We start from the raw sequence: 18,284 nt of genomic DNA, 5'->3' as shown, positions 1-18,284 counted from the left end.
GTAGTTTACTAATCAGATATCTAACACAAACACAGAGTTCCTTAAGCTATATACAAAACACTTTAAATTTCAGGGTGTCTGGAATCAAAAGGTATAAGTAGCTGACTTCGTCGAACGTGATATCTGAAAATTGATTGCATATCAAGACACTTCATATAAAGCCCTGTAATAACGGCAAAGATAAATTAGTCAGATATCTTACATATCTATCTGAAAATTGATGGTATATCAAGATACCTAATATCACTCCACTTCACATGGATAGTTGTAAATTAGTCAGATATCTAATGCAAACAAGGAGTTCTTTAAAATATTTATGAAAAACTTGAAATTTCAGGTTACCTGGAATCAAAAGGTATAAGTAGCTGACTTCCTCAAGGGTGATATCTGAAAATTGATGGCATATCAAGATACTTAATACCATTCCACTTCACATGGATAGTTGTAAATTAGTCAGATATATAATACAAACAAGGAGTTCTTTAAGATATTTATGAAAAACTTGAAATTTCAGGTTATCAGGAATCAAAAGGTATAAGTAGCTGACTTCCTTAAGCATGATATCTGAAAACTTATAGCATATCAAGATACCTAATATCACCCTTTTTCACTTTGATAATTGTAAATTAGTCAGATATCTAATATAAACAAGGAGTTCCTTAAAATATTGGTAGAAAACTTGAAATTTCATGTTACCTGGAATCAAAAGGTATAAGTAGCTGACTTCCTTAAGCGTGATATCTAAAAATTGATGTGATATCAAGATACCTAATATCAGATTTTGTCATATGTGCATTGGTAATTTAATCAGATATTTAAAACAAAGACGGAGTTCCTTAAAATATTTTCTAAAAACTTTAATTTTCAGGTTACCTGCAATCAAAAGGTATAAGTAGCTGACTTCCTTAAGGGTGATATCTGAAAATTGTTGGCATATTAAGATACCTAATGTCATACTTCTTCACATATTTAGTTGTAAATTAGTCGGATATCTAATACAAATACACAGTTCTTTAAGATATTTATGAAAAACCTGAAATTTCAGGTGACCAGGAATCAAAAGGTATAAGTAGCTGACTTCCTTAAGCATGATATCTAAAAATTGATGGCATATCAAGATTCCTAATATCAGATTTTGTCATATGTGCATTGGTAAATTAACCAGATATTTAAAACAAACACGGAGTTCCTTAAAATATTTTCTAAAAACTTTAATTTTCAGGTTACTTGCAATCAAAAGGTATAAGTAGCTGACTTCCTTAAGGGTGATATCTGAAAATTGATGGCATATCAATATACCTAGGACCACTCCACTTTACATGGATAGTTGTAAACTAGTCAGATATCTAAAACAAACACAGAATTCTTTAAAATATTTATGAAAAACTTGAAATTTCAGGTGACCAGGAATCAAAAGGTATAAGTAGCTGACTTCCTTAAGCGTGATATCTGAAAACTTATGGCATGTCAAGATACCTAATATCACTCTTCTTCACTTTGATAATTGCAAATTAGTCAGATATCTAATATAAACAAGGAGTTCCTTAAAATATTGGTAGAAAACTTGAAATTTCATGTTACTTGCAATCAAAAGGTATAAGTAGCTGACTTCCTTAAGGGTGATATCTGAAAAACTTATGGCATGTCAAGATATCTAATATCACTCTTCTTCACTTTGATAATTGCAAATTAGTCAGATATCTAATATAAACAAGGAGTTCCTTAAAATATTGGTAGAAAACTTGAAATCTCATGTTACTTGCAATCAAAAGGTATAAGTAGCTGACTTCCTTAAGGATGATATCTGAAAACTTATGGCATGTCAAGATATCTAATATAACTCTTCTTCACTTTAATAATTGTAAATTAGTCAGATATCTAATACAAACTCAGAGTTCCTTAAAATATTGGTAGAAAACTTGAAATTTCAGGTTACTTGCAATCAAAAGCTAAGTAGCTGACTTCCTTAAGGGTGATATCTGAAAATTGATGGCATATCAAGATACCTAATACCATTCCACTTCACATGGATAGTTGTAAATTAGTCATATATCTAATACAAACAAGGAGTTCTTTAAGATATTTATGAAAAACTTGAAATTTCAGGTTACATGGAATCAAAAGGTATAAGTAGCTTACTTCGTTAAGTATGATATCCGAAAATTGATGGCATATCAAGATACCTAATATCACACCTCTTCACGTGGGTAGTTGTAAATTAGTGAGATATCTAATGCAAATACAGAATTCTTTAAGATATTTTGAAAAACTTGAAATTTCAGGATTCCAGGAATCAAAAGGTATAAGTAGCTGACTTCCTTAAGCGTGATATCTGGAAATTTATGGCATGTCAAGATACCTAATATCACTCTTCTTCACTTTGATAATTGTAAATTAGTCAGATATCTAATACAAACTCAGAGTTCCTTAAGATATTTGCGAAAAACTTGAAATTTCAGTTTACCTGCCATCAAAAGGTATTTGTAGCTGACTTCCTTAAGGGTGATATCTGAAAATTGATGACATATCACGATACCCAATATCACTACTCGCCATACGTATCGTTGCAAGTTAGTTAAATATATGATATAAACACGGAGTTCTTTATGGTATTCACACGGATCTTGAAATTTCATTGTACCGATAATCAAAATGTATAAGTAACTGATTTCCTAAAGAGCGATATCTGAAAATTCGTGGCGTACTAAAACACCATCTATCACTTTTTGCCATATGTATAGTCGTAAATTCGTCAGATATCTAATACAAACATAAAGTTTCTTACGGTATTCACACTTATGTTGAAATTTCAAGGTAACTCGAATCAAATTGTAAAAGTAGCAGATATCTCAAAATGGATGGTATATCAAATGATTGAAGGTCTGAATTCAATCCGTTTCACTTTTAAAGTAAACACTCAGTTGAAAAAGTTTATTCGTATTTTGCATTGCAACGTTATGTAATTGGGGATAATTGAGCATGAAATTTCATACGACTCCTCGTCCTCTTTAGAAATGCAAGGTGAAGATAACGAACAGTGATCAATCTCACAACCCCCCCAAAAGCAATACAAAACAGACAGTTGGGCAAACACGGACCCCTGGACACACAAATAAATCTGATAGATAATAATTTTCAAACTCATTAACCTTTTTCTGGTAGCGAGCTATCAGTAATTATAACTTTTATATTTTGTAGTAGCTGACTACGAGTAGCTAACTTTTCTTACTTTTAGTAGCTGGCTACTAGTAACTGGCTACTAGTAGCTAACTTTTCCTGGTTTAAGTAGTTGGCTACTAGTAGCCAACTTTTCTCTTTTTAAGTAGCCAGTTACTAGTAGCTGGTTACTAGTAGCCAACTTTACCGATCTTTCGAATTTGTCTATATAGAATGACCGAAAATTTATTTTTATAAAATTATATCGTACGTTTTCAGTATCCGCATGAATCTTATAATATAAACGTGGTTATTTACGTTGGGGGTTAAATACGCGATTTTATACGTCCAACATCACACGTGGGGTAAAATACGCGGTAACTGTGTATAATATTTATCATATCAAATATTTACAATTATACGTGGGGGAGAAATTTACGCACTTACTATCTGGGTTAGAATAGGTCCGCAGTACCTTTTGCTTGTTGTAAGAGGCGACTAAATGTGGCGGTCCTTTGGATGTGAACGCAAAAACCGAGGTCCCGTGTCGCGGAGGTGTGGCACGATAAAGATCCCTCCCTGCTCGAAGGCCGTAAGCGCCGAACATAGGCCTAAATTTTGCAGCCCTTCACCGGCAGTGGTGACGTCTCCATATGAGTGAAATATTCTTGAGAGGGACGTTAAGCAATATATGCAATCAATCATCACGTGACCGTGTAATTATTGTAGATGTCCCCCACATATAAATAACCACTTTTCCGGTACACCATATGGAATATTACTTTTTTTGTTTTTCTCATGCTGGAAGCTCCAGTCAGTGCAGTGTGTCAATGCCTATTCTAGCCATGGAATGAGGTTTTAAATCTGAAACCGTGTTTGATTAGGAACAGCCCTCACCTTAGTTTTATATTCTCAGGACTGATTGTCAACAGGATGACTCATCACTTCCAGTTTGCGAATCAAACACCCTTTGACTAAGCTACTGATATATCTAGTTTCGACTTTTGATTTGAATTCTTTGTTTTCTTGTCGGGGGAACAAATTCTCCATTGCCGGTGAAGGGCTGCAAAATTTAGGCCTATGCTCAGCTTTTATGACCTTTGAGCAGTGAGGGATCTTTATCGTGCCACACCTGCTCCGACACGGGACCTCGGTTTTTGCGATCTCGTCTAAATACTCACTGCTTGAAACGATAGCTTTACAAAGAAAGTAAAGGCAATACATTAATACTTACATTACATTTACATATCTGTACTGAAAAGGGTTAGTAGAGATAACCTTTACATCTACTTTACTGCAACTTGAAGCTGATATAATGTCCCACTTTTTCTTAACTTTACTGAACAGTAAAGTTGTTATTTAATTAAGGTAAGTAACATTTTTCTTTTGGAACATTAGAATTGATGATTTGCAAATCTCACATTTAAACATCTTTACTTTAAAGTGAAATTAATATTCAATGATTAAAACATGAACTGTTATTAGTCCCCTACCTCCGTCCGTCAGTCCAGTTTTCCGCATTTTTTCTCTGTTCTTGCAGATGTTTATTTTATATTTGGTTTGTCGCTTTGCCATAACAAGTTACAGACCAAGTTCGAATTTCGTCTCGGTCCGTTGATTTTTCACTTAGTTCTGGCCCTTGGACTTAGAAAAAATAGCATGAGTAATCGGTTTTCCAGACTTTTTTTGGTTGTGCTTGCAGATATTCATATGATATTTGGTACATTGCTTTGTTATAACAAGTTACAGATCAAGTTTGAATCTGGTCTCGGTCCGTTGATTTTTTATTTAGTTATGGTCCTTGGACTTTGAAAAATAGTATGAGTTGTTAGTTTACATCCAAGTTTCTTATCTCTGTAGATAAGAGTACTACACTCATTAAACTTCTAGCGTAGTAATACAACAATCTAGCTAAATTATTCATGGTCACCTACATGTCACAATTTATTGACTTGGTTAAAGATTTAAACCTAATTATAAATTTGTCTTTTTTCTTGGTCTAGTCTCTACTCAAATATTTGTTGATTTCCAACCATTCCTATCCTGGTTCCCCAATTTTCCCTTTTACCATAACCTACATAATGAACTTTGAATATTGTTGTGGTACCGTAAGTTTTGCAACCGGTAGGAGACTATGCATTGCCATGCAATAAACTCAGAATGCTTGTTAACTTTAAATTGAACTTAAATGTCACTATTAATCTAATTGTAAAAAAGCTATTGTTTTATATGCAAGGTGAAGATAACGAACAGTGATCAATCTCATAACTCCTACAAGCAATACAAAATAGATAGTTGGGTAAACACGGACCCCTGGACACACCAGAGGTGGGATCAGGTGCCTAGGAGGAGTAAGCATCCCCTGTTGACCGGTCACACCCGCCGTGAGCCCTATATCTTGATCAGGTAAACGGAGTTATCCGCAGTCAAAATCAGTGTGCCAAGAACGGCTTAACAATCGGTATGAAACACGTCAGACAGCATTTGACCCAATGCGAGTTTGTATTGACGAACTAGGTCGTTATAACGAGGAATTACATGTAACAGATATGAAATACATGTAGCTATAATATGTAAAAGACTAACAGACGATTTATGCTTGAATGAAATTAAAAGGTCGTCTCATTACTAATCTAAATATTAAGATACAAGTACAGTGTATTTAGTTTTGAAATAAACTAGAAGTCCTCCCTATTTAGGAGGTCACATTACACAAAATGTTTAACGTGCTGATCTACAAACCACAATCCCTGTTGTAGGTACACATATACACTGAATTATGTGTAAATTTGCATGTAAATGTGCGCTAATGACGTTTTGTCACCGGGGGAGGGGGGTATAAAGTACACGTGTTCTTTCCATTCTCTACCCATAGGTGTCGCTGCTCGCTAACACCTCTGTCAATGCCGACATCGCAAAAATCTTGTAAAACGCTTTGTAAATTCTTATACAAACGTTTTAACTTCCCTTGATTAATTTATAATTAAGAAATTTAAGATAAAAGTGTTTTATCGCTTTTAAAGAAATTCCCAAAATTTTGATTTTAAGGCACCTCTGCTTCAATATGAAATGTTCTGAAATCTTAATAGTATGTATAACTGAGGTTGTTTTAAATCTGAAAAGTTTTAAACTTTATAATATTCTATTTAGTTATATATTAGATAGAAAAAAATTATGAAATAATTGTTAAGACAATAGAGAAAAAAATCATTATAGAAAAAGTCATGAAGTAACATTAAAATAACTCGTGTAATTACAGGTTACACAAATGACAGTTGGACACAGGAACAAACATATTTGGGCTTTGTTCAGGAAAAACCGCTCGACTGCATCCAACTTTGTAAAGTACTTGCTGCTATCAGACGAAATAAGTTAAAACATCATTCTTCTTTAATAAATTTAATATTGAATCAGATTGACCATGTTGAAAATAAAACCTAGAGAATATTTACACCTTAATATGTATTTCAATCATTTTGGTAATATTGTTTCGGGTTTCCTCCATCATTGTTCAAACAGATTCTGGACTCATATGATCTCAAAGATGCCATTATATGGGGTATTAATAATGAGTCAGCTGCCAAAGCAAAGTTCTGTTCATACGATGATCGATGCAGTTGTTGAAGATACAAGTATTAAAACAGCATTTCGCAAATTCTATGGTCGTTATAACGATCTAGTTCGTCAATACAACCTATCATTAGGTCAAATGCTGTCTGACGTGTTTCATACAGATTGTTAGGCCGCTCTTGGCACACTGATTTTGACTACGGATAACTCCATTACCTGATCAGGATATAGAGCTCACGGTGGGTGTAACCGGTCGTCAGAAGATGCTTACTCCTCCTCCTAGGCACCTGATCCCACCTCTGGGGTCCGTGTTTGCCCAACTCTCTATTTTGTATTGCTTATAGGAGTTGTGAGTTTGACCACAGTTCGTTATCTTCAGCTTACATATGAAATATGGAAATATTGACTTTATAGAATCTTAAATGCCTTCCTAAATAAATGAAAACTATTTATAGACATAAATGACATGTTGTATATGCAGTAACTAAGTAATTCAAGTGTAATCAACACCACATATTGTCAGACATTGTTCGAATTTTCTCCATTGTTTATTTTAGAATAGGTATACATGTATATACAAGAAAATATTACAGAGAGACATGCATTTAAAACGAGAGATATTGTACAATACATAATGTACAAAGGAAAATGATTTTAACTATTTGAATTTTTAAATATGATGGATATAACGTACATGTATAGGCCTATGACAAAGATCACCCATGGAAGCCACTTGGCTCATTTTCAAGGGGTCCTTTTAATCTTATGAAATGACACACACAATACATTATAATAACAACAAAGAGAGTGATTATTGAGAAGACGAAAAAAGGATGAAAGACATTCAAAGTGAAAAACCTTGTAATGTTTTAATCCGAACTTAAAGACAACAGTACTGATAATTTCTTGAATGCAGAACCATAAATAATAACTATTGTATGTACCGAGGTCAATAATACAAATAGTCACCATCTGACATTTTCTTCATTTCATTGAGTAAATATTTTTTCAAACTTCTGATTTGAAATTTTATTGTTTATACATTTGATTTGATCAGGAAGAGAGTTCCAATCATTGATGCCGTTATAATAGAAAGTTTCGAATTCCATTTTCTCAACCCTTGCTACAAAGAAATTTAACTTACTCGATGTAATTGGAAGAGTAAGTTTCTTCTAAAAATAATCTGGACACTATCATGAAAAATATCAAAGACGTGATTCAGTCGAAATTGTTTTTTCTCTATTTCGAATGTTCAAATACATGTACCCCAGTTCTTCAAATACTGTGGCATTGATACTACTTCGGGGAGAAAATCTGAATTAAATCTAATAACCTTGTTTTAGATAACCTGTAGTTTGTTTTAAGCTTAATTGTCAAGCCTTCGTACCAGTCAATAGGACACTGAATTAAAGCATTACAAAACGTTTTCATGGACAGAAGAGACAGGCATGATTTGTTCCTGTATAAAAATATCAGGCGTTGATTTGTTTTTTTAATAATACCATCAACGATTTGTTCCACCAGAAAATACACTATCCACAAAAACTCCTATTAAGTATATGACACATGATTTACGTTGTATTTTGTTCTTAGCACTCTGATTTTGACGACGGATTATTCCGTTTACCTGATCAAGGCATAGCGCTCAGGGTGGGTGTGAACGGTCGACAGGGTATGCTTACTCCTCCTAGGCACCTGATCCCACCTCTGGTATATCCAGGGGTCCGTGTTTGCTCAACTCTTTATTTTGTATTCATTGTGGGAGTTACGAGATTGACCACTGTTCGTTATCTGATGATGATCAATCTCGTAACTCCACACGCACGCGTCATACCAGAATCCCCTACCTTTGGACTTTGAGACTTATCTGACATATCCTGTTGGTTACACATGTATGTGCAAAACCAATTTTCTGAAATTGTACGGCGTTTTCTCCCTTTACAAGCCTATACCAACTCGAGCTATTGCCGAGAAACGAATATCTATTTAGTAACAAAGGCCACGTATTTGTATTCTTGATACCTTTTCATTGAAACTAATGGTGATATATGAACAGCCCTCTCAAGTCATTGCTGAGCAAGCAAATATGTATATTTTTTGCAACAGAGGCTAAACGCAATTAGACCTCGAAAATCCCAGACAAAATTTTCATTACAACAACCAATAGTGCAAATATCAATATGAATATCCAATTCAAGGTGCTTCTCATGCATATTTTAGTTACAGAGGACTCGATCTTTAAAACAGACCAACCCATAGTGCAAATATGAACACCTAAGTCCAAAGAATTATCAAGTTAACGTTGAGAAACCAAATATCTATTTTTTAGCAAACGGCAACATCTATGAATTCGTAATCCCAAAGTTCACAAATAAGGTAAGAATATGGTAAAAATATGAGTATCCAGGTTCAAAGGCTTCTCGAGATATTACTAAGAAACGAGAAATCTATATTCCTTTTCCTTATGGCTCTTACAAGTTTATTGTTATTTCGGATTTCCAAAATTTCGGCTTCAGCATCACTGAAGAGACATTTGTCGAAATGCGCATCAGGTGTATCAAAATTGGTAGCGTGTAAATTTTACATTTCTTTGACAGCAAACACGGTTCGAACCCAGATTTATGCAGCTTCTTACGGTTCAAAAGTTCTAAGGTTAAAATGTTGCATACATATGGACACAACAAAAACAATGTTACCACCGCATCCCCTCGACCTCAATCTTCGATTTTGGAACATAAAAACCATTGGCATTACTGGGAATTAATGTTTTGTCTACAGTAGCCAATATATTTTGTTGCTGTAAATTTCATATTAAAAAATGTGAGACAGTCTCGCCCGTCACATAAAATGAGCATGCTTGTTATAAAAACATGCATCGCTAATATGCTGAAAATAAATCACTATTAATGCAAAAGTGGAATTTACAGTTTTTCCTCCCACCACTTTTTCGACGGTTTCTTTTTCCATTTTGGCACTGTTTTTTCTCTAGACTTTTCCCCCTTTCTAGGTTTAGCACTTTCTGGTTTAGCCTCAGGTTTTCTATCACCCTGGCCCCCTGGTACATTTCTTTGCAAGTCTTTAGGTCGTGCACCTGTGCTTTCCACATCATACACCGGTTTATCATCTTTTGATAGTGCACCCATACTTTCCATGCCCAAGCCCCTTTCTATAAAACAATCAATAAAATACATGCGTAAATGCATACCAGTAATTGTTTTTGTTGATGGTTTTCTAATCATTATTGCTTTAATTTCACCTTTTATAACATTATACAAGAAATGACAGAAGATCATTGTTATTACATCTAAATGACCACACCTTTAGATTTCCTTGTTGGTATTTTACATTCTGCAATAAGGTCTATTGTAGAAATAGAGGATAAATACTCCCTAAGCCTTTTGCCATACCGAATATCCTCCTCTTTATCACAAATAACGCAGATGCCGTGATTCGATATAGAGCAATACGGGTGCCCTGTATGGAAAGAAAATTCACATCAAAAATTGCAATTCTTCGTACGTGTAATTACAGACAATTCGGTCAAACTCATACGGTTTCAGTATCAGTATATGTATGAAGCCATTTACTTGACTGCTTAAAGATAAAACATATGAATCATGTAACAGACCTGATGCAATATACGTACATGCTAGGCATAAATAAAAATTATATAAATTTAGAATACCTTCCTTGCACACTTTCCAATTTTCCATATGTGGATCCGCCATTAATGTAATATTTGGTAAAGAAGATGCTCTATCCATCAATGCCGAATTATGGCCCACATTAACGACATCACTGGATTCCTGATTCTGGTTGCAATACTCCTCAACGAAGCTGTCATATTCGTTTGTTCTTTCGGTATGTGGATTGTCTTCTTCTATAATCATCTGCCACTGTTGTGATATTCTGCGAATGGCATCATAAACTGATTTATACTGATCAAATGATGGTCTCATTGCATTCCGTATTGTGTCAATGTGATCAGAAACTTGATCAATGAGTGCAGTCATACAGTTCTCCGACACACTCCCACCCACTGAGAATGAATATTGCCTACAGTTTTCGATATATTCCTGACATGTCAAAAGGCTTGGACAAAATAATGGAAGAAATTCCCAAGATTTGGATTCTGTTAGGTATACAGTGATGGCTTTTGATAAGTTGATTCTTTTCCTTTGTAGTTTTATGACTTTATTGTACCTCGGATGCCATGTGATCGGTGTGCTACATTTTGGACAGGAGAGACATTTCAGGGATTCGTGTGGTTTCATTTGAGTTATGAAATCATCTAGTACACTTGATTCGAAGAAATGTTTGCAATCTGGGAGGTACACTAAGCATGATTTCCCTTCTAGTTTGATAACTGTTTCTTCCAATATATATGAATCACATTGAGAGCAATGCGGTGGGCAGGGTTCACCGCAAAAACCTAGGCACTTATGATGGCACTTTAACTTCTTTGGGCACGGCAAAGAGCAGCGAGGTCGGTCACAGATTTCATGGCATAGTAACGAACATTGATAATGAGGACATTTCCAGCTGCATGGTAATATGCACAAATCGCAAATTTCAAAACAACGTTTTCCACAACGTTTATGGTCACAAAATTGTTCGCATTCTCTGTTACAGACTTCACAACTCTCGCACAATTCACTATTACATTTGTGACCACAAAGCAACTGCATGTTACAACACTGTGTGCATCTTTCGTGATAACCACGTTTCTGACAAGTTTCACAGGAAGCTGTGCATGCATGCCCACAGGATAGTGTACTTTCGCACAAAGAAGAACATATTTGTTTAGTATGTGACAAGCTACAGGGCACAGTACTGAAATGGCCACAAGACAATTCTGTTTCAACAAAAGAACTGCACTTTATATTGTCACGAATTTCATCCATTTGATACTCATAACAACAAATCGTAATGAAATGTCCACATTCTAGAATATATTCTAATTTTGTCGAACAAAGAAGATTTTCTCGGTCTTTATCATAGCAAACCACCTTGATTTCATGTCCACACGGAACAGATTTGGTTACATTCTCCATGCATTGAATTTCAAAAAATTCTTCCCCACACATTACCTTGCAATCATGGCCACAACCTAGTCTTTTTGAAACTAATGCAGTACAGAAAGATGACTCGGGGTCTTTATAACATTCTGTAATTGTATAATGACCACACATTTCTCGATATTTTTCAATTTCTTCCACGCATTTGAAGTTCTCCATTGTGTTGGAGCATTCTACCTCCACAAGGTGACCACATGAAGGAACCTCTTTGCAGATTAATTCAGTGCATGGAAATTCATTGGGGTCTTGAAAGCAATCCACAGTAGCAAAGTGTCCACACTCGGGAATTTGTTTTTGTACTGATTGTCTACAGTTACAGTCCTCTGGAAAGTGACATGGTCTTCTACATTTGTGGTCCCTTTCACATGTTCGACCACATATATGTTCACATTTCTTCTTTCTGTTTGTTTTCATTTCAGAACACAGACACTTATCTTCATGTCCACATTCTCGTTTCAAAACCAAAACTTCGGTGCATAACTCTTTTTCTACATCTTGATGACATGGAACTTGTTTTGCATGTCCACATTTCAAAAAGAATTTTTCAACGATATGCTTACAGTCGAAATATTCGGGATCCACATGACATTTCATCCAATTTTCATGACCACACTCGAGCATTCTAACAACTTCTTCTTGACAACGTGCTAAATTGAAATTCCTGCATTGTATTTGGGCTGAATGGCCGCATGACCATATCTTTTCCATAAGCTCGGAACACTCTACTCTTGAAAATTTTGTGTGACACTGAACTCTGGCTGTGTGTCCACATAAGAGTTTACGTTCAACTATTTCTTCACACGTATAGTTATTTACTGGGGCATGACAAGGAATTTCTATACTATGTCCACAGTTTCTGAAATGCTTCGTAATAATCTTATCACATTGTTCTTCGTTGGGGTCCCGATAGCATTCTATTTCGTTGACATGCCCACATTTAAACGCTTTAGGCACAAATACTTTACAATTACATGGGTCTGGAAAATGACAAAGTTGGTCACAAGTGTGTCCAGAAGAACATGTAGAAAGACACTGTACATAGCAGATGTATGACTTGTGGTTTTGGTCTTCTGGATGGCAGAATCTTCTGCAAGCGTGTCCGCATAGTAGTCTGGCATCACACTTGACCTGACACCCTCCTTCTGGACAACTATCAAAGTCGGATGCATTTTTCGCTTGAATTTGACGCTTCGGGTGATTCTGACAAAAAAGAGAAAGTTCTGTTCCAAAACAGCCTTTCTCTTTTAGAGTTTTAACTACAGTGTTCCAAAATTGCGTTTTCTTCGCATACGTGCACATCATATCAAAATTTCCAACTACAAACAGACCTATCCTTGCCCTTGACAAAGCAACACACACTCTATTCTCCTTATCCAAAAACCCTAATTTCCCAGTATCATTACTTCTAACCATGGACAATAAAACAATGTCATTTTCCTCCCCTTGGTAGTTGTCGACTATGCTGATTCGTACATCTCTCATTTTAGTGTTCACAAATTTGGACAGACATCGCACCTGCCCTGAATATGGTGTCAGTATTGTAATTTGAGAAGCCTCGTAGCCCTGGTAAAGTAAATACTCGCACATACGTGTAGTGAATTCAGCTTCAAACACATTTACATAACTTCTCCCCTCGTCTTGATAGATTTCTTTGAAATCGTGATTCAAGAAGAAAATGTCTTTTTCTACTCCACCAACATGTTCATATTTTCCCACGTTTTCAGCATCATGGAGACCTGGATAAATTTCCTTCACTAATATGGAAATATCTGGCCTCATTCTATGTTGTTTCAACAAACAGTGATAGGGTACTCCATTACGAATCATCCTTTCAAAGAATGATAGAGACATGTGATACTTCTGAGCAAGTTCGTAAACTGCAGGCTTTGGCTCAAGCTGCTTGTGATCGCCTATGAGTATTAAATGTTGACACGAGGACGTGAGTGAAGCCAAAATGTGTGCCTCTAACACTTCTGCTGCTTCGTCAATTATTGTAATGCGAGGTTGAAGTAGTTGTAACATCATATGGTACTTTGCAGCTCCTGTTGTGGTCATCGCAATAAGGGAAGCCCTATTAAGAACCCTGAATTCATTTATAAATTTTTCGTCTTTGTAATCTTCTAGTATATCATCCTGATATGCTTTAAATATCTCAATTTTGGTCATTATACTTCTGCAAAATTTATTTTTCCAGTGTCTGTATAATTTCCATCTGTTCGGAATGGAAAGGTTCCACAAATTCTGGTCTTCGTACAGTGCAGCCTCAATATCAGAAATGTCATCGCCTGAATTCATCTCTCCTAGGATATTGTCAATTTCGCATTTAATCTTGTCTCGAAGATCTGTGTTTCGTTCGTTCGATAAACTACGCCATACCGCAAGAATATTCATCCCAAACTGCACATTTGGGGATTCTTCAATTCTCAAATCAGGAAATTCACTCGGTTCTACGCTTGATGTAAGGTCATAATATGCATCTTCATATACATTTCTGCGCATCTCTTTTTCTTGCTTAATACATTCCAAAACATTCAGATTGTTTCCATTCCACTCGTTCCTTTCCGCCGAGTCTAGGATCCCCCTCTTATCAACATTTAACCATCTGAACATCGATTTTTCATCCTTTAGCGAGAACTGTCCACTCGGTAGTGCAATGCGCATTCCCAAGTTGACATGATCAACAATGGTAAAAGGAATTCGATTTATCATTTCTGAATATTTGGAAATCCCTTTCTGTAGAATATGTAAATTATTCAACCTGTTCTTTCTGTAGGTTCTCTCGCTCCTTTTCCTAAGTGAAATGGCTTCAATAGTTTCAATTTTACTCCGACCGCCGACTCGAACAATCTTATCCCTATATGATTGATCAACAGAACATAATATATTTTCTAAAAATTGGTCCAATGCGTGGTTGGTGAAACAAACCAGTATTATTGGACTAATTGTACCAGCAGACCAGCAGGAAGTGTTTGCCAGTAAAGTTTTGACAATTTGAAGTCCTAGATAAGATTTCCCTGTGCCTGGGGGGCCCTGAATAATACAGAATTCCTTTGTTAACGCAGATTTAAACGCCTCATACTGAGAGGGATTCATGTGAAGTTCATCAGTAGAGGGCCAGTTGGTTGTGTCCGACAATCGTTTGAATTCTTGATGTCGGTGTACATTGCCGATTTTTACCGGACAGTTGTTGATGATTGGTGACAGGTCATACATTTGATCCTTTTCCATGTAGTCCGCTTTTCCAATGTTTGTCTCGCACCTCACAAAATATTTCTCAAAAGCCAGTTGTCCTGGTCTTGTGTTTTTTAGCTTTTCTAACCCATATTTATAGGCTTCAAAAAGAGCTGTACTTTCTATTATCTTACACAGACATCCCAATATGTTCCCTTTTAATGCAATACTTTCTGAGACAATCTTAATTTTGAATATTCCTCGGACTCTTAAAATGTCCGATTCTGCCGCAAATATGGTTGCAAATGCAAATGTTTCAAAATGATCAAATGACAGGCAAACAAGAGTGCCATGAATAAGTCTCTTTGTACTGCTCCAGTCAATATTTTCATAAGTTTTCTTTGAAAGCTGTGCGACATGTAGGATTCCATCCAAAGACGTTTCCCTAAATAAAATTCTAACATCATCATAAATCCGGGCATTTTCAAGACGCCTAGGGTGGTTTCCGTCTTCATATTCTTGTCTGTACTCTTGTACACCCATTCTGAGTTGGGCTATACAATCTTCTCTAAAGAGTCTAAACTGGACGTCCAAATAGTGCTCTAAATCATCATAGCGACCATCTGTGATCACTTTTCGCAGGAAAGGTTTCTGTTCGGGAAATATATCGTCTCTTCTCGGATATATGGGTATTCTCCTAAAGTCCCCGGGCGGTTTGCGCCTATCAACATTTTCCGTTGCAACAATTTTCCGTTTCTGGGCATTTATCGACCTATGTATAGTATCTTTTATGGAAGAAATTCTCTGTTTAAGTTTTTTGGATGATTTGATCTTCTCGGCTGTGTCTTCCAGGACAAAGAGCAAGCCTTGTAACTGCAGTGAGGAACTGGGCATACACGATTGTAGTTGATCCAGTATTTCCACTACGGTAGTGATGATGTCCATGCTTTCTTCTGTACAGGAGTCCCCCTCTAACGTGCTCAGCAGTCTTATCAAATAGTCAACTGCCTGGGTCTCTCTGAATACGTTCAGCACCTCCACAATTAATTCGCGGTCTGATGGACAGTTCAAGGCTTTGAAAATTGTTTTCATTATACAAACATCCTCTTCCGAGCACGCTGGAGGTCCGGATACACTTCTCTGAATGTAATTCTCCAGGGTCGGGAGAATAGAAGCGATGTATTTTAAGCATTCTTGTGGTGAACTTGACTTCGAAGATTTTTGAACTAAAATTTCTCTTGGTACATTGTATGCCATTCCTCACGGTATGTGAACAACCAGTCACTGTCTGGACTCTACACTGAAATGAACAATGTAAGAAAAGTCCATCTTTTATTACTCATAATGGTGTGTACTTAGCAATGAATTCTGTAGATTTTTACTCAATAAATACCTCAATATCTCAGTTTTCTTAGATGTATGCATGTTCAGTAGAGACTAGTTACATGTAATGATTGGGGGGGGGGGATAATGACCTAAACTGGTTTCAAACCATTAATACAAAATGAAATTTATTTCGGGATATGACCTTGACAGAAGAAAGATCACATCCCTGTGTCATAAGCGATGTACAGCGTATACATGTAATTCATATCATTATATATGAAGCTAGGTTAACACAACTAGGTACATAATGAATGTTCCAAAAAGTTACATCTTCCTGTCGTAATATTCGTGTAGTCTTGTGAATCATGGTACATACCGGAAAAATAAAAGTTGTGTATCATCGCGGATCTCTCAATGAAATGTTGAAAACAACGTCACTTCTCTCAAAACAATTGTTACCAGCCAGGATGGCTACTACTCTCAAAACAATTGTTACCAGCCAAGATGGTTAATAGTATTTGAACGCTACATAAAACACTGTAAACTATCCTCCATTTACAAACAGATGGAGTTGCCCTCACCGAATTAAACCACACAAGATAGATTTGCTATAACTGTACATGTAAATATTCTAAATCCCGAGTTATTTCCCTTTTCCCCTCCCCTATATTCATTATAATCACAACTATTCTCACCTTCTTCTCTGACCCCCCCCCCCCCTTCGTTTGATAAACAATGCTTTGTGCTGTTGTCTATGAAAATTACATAGTACCACTAATTTCTAGACCGAGTATAGGCCGAAATATTGCAGCCCTTCACCGACAGTCTTCATATGAGTGAAATATTCAATCATTCATTGAATATTTCAAAAGTAACGGCTTTCACTTGGGGGAAAAATTCATGGATTTGGGGGATTAATTTTACTGAATTTGTTGCAACACACAAATATACAGTTTGCAACAAATTCTTACATATTGATATATTGACTTTCACTTAATCTTCCGAGAATTAGAACACACTGGGTGACATTAACTGTATGAAGACATTTAGGCTCGGATCACACAATGTGACATTAACTGTATGAAGACATTTAGGCTCGGATCACACAATGTGACATTAACTGTATGAAGACATTTAGGCTCGGATCACACAGGGTGACGACATTTAGGCTCGGATCACACAATGTGACATTAACTGTATGAAGACATTTAGGCTCGGATCACACAATGTGACATTAACTGTACGAAGACATTTAGGCTCGGATCACACAATGTGACATTAACTGTATGAAGACATTTAGGCTCGGATCACACAATGTGACATTAACTGTATGAAGACATTTAGGCTCGGATCACACAATGTGACATTAACTGTATGAAGACATTTAGGCTCGGATCACACAATGTGACTTTAACTGTATGAAGATATTCAGGCTCGGATCACACAATGTGACATTAACTGTATGAAGGAATTTACGCTAGCCTCGGATCTGTGACACTCGATTAAGAAATATGAAGGGCGGATTTATATAGTGATGTATATATACTTACACACACCGCTACATCTCGTCCCTGTGTTTAACCGACAAGGTGGTATAGTACATTCTTCTTTACTAGAAATAATTTCCCTAAGTCGACAGTTTTCTTGTTTCGTTTTATTTTCTACGAATCGAATCTCCAACAGGCTATCGTGAAGTACGAACGACAACTCTGGGTAGAGATGAACGTCAATAGAACTTTATCAGTAGGCATTTAAAAAATAAATAAAACCAGCGTGTAAACCAATCAGACCACGGGCACCTTTTAAAGTGTTGATAGCGTGTATAAATCTTAGAACATACCTCCCTACCAAAATGACAAGAGGCCCACAGGCCTTATAGGTCACCTGAGTACTAGTGAAAAAGTATCACTAATCCCACAGGCCTTATAGGTCACCCGAGTACCACAAGTGAAAAAGTATCACTAATCCCACAGGTCTTATAAG

The 18,284-nt window shown here is 36.1% G+C and overlaps 1 protein-coding gene across 1 annotated transcript; it reads right to left on the bottom strand.

The window, feature by feature from the left end:
• Nucleotides 1–7,255: 7,255 nt before the first annotated feature.
• Nucleotides 7,256–18,012, bottom strand: LOC125649089 (NFX1-type zinc finger-containing protein 1-like). The gene is made up of 4 exons (XM_048876315.2): nt 17,852–18,012; nt 10,412–16,275; nt 10,045–10,200; nt 7,256–9,892 (listed from the first exon to the last, which is right to left on the bottom strand). The coding sequence occupies exons 2-4, from the start codon at nt 16,230–16,232 to the stop codon at nt 9,648–9,650; spliced, it is 6,222 nt and encodes a 2,073-aa protein (XP_048732272.2). The 5' UTR covers nt 16,233–16,275; nt 17,852–18,012; the 3' UTR covers nt 7,256–9,647.
• Between the last annotated feature and the right edge of the window lie 272 nt (nt 18,013–18,284).

The sequence above is a fragment of the Ostrea edulis genome, chromosome 5 (assembly GCF_947568905.1).
Source record: "Ostrea edulis chromosome 5, xbOstEdul1.1, whole genome shotgun sequence".
Classification (NCBI taxonomy): domain Eukaryota; kingdom Metazoa; phylum Mollusca; class Bivalvia; order Ostreida; family Ostreidae; genus Ostrea; species Ostrea edulis.
The sequence above is the reverse complement of the archived record's forward strand: the minus strand, read 5'-3'. Positions and strand labels throughout refer to the sequence as shown.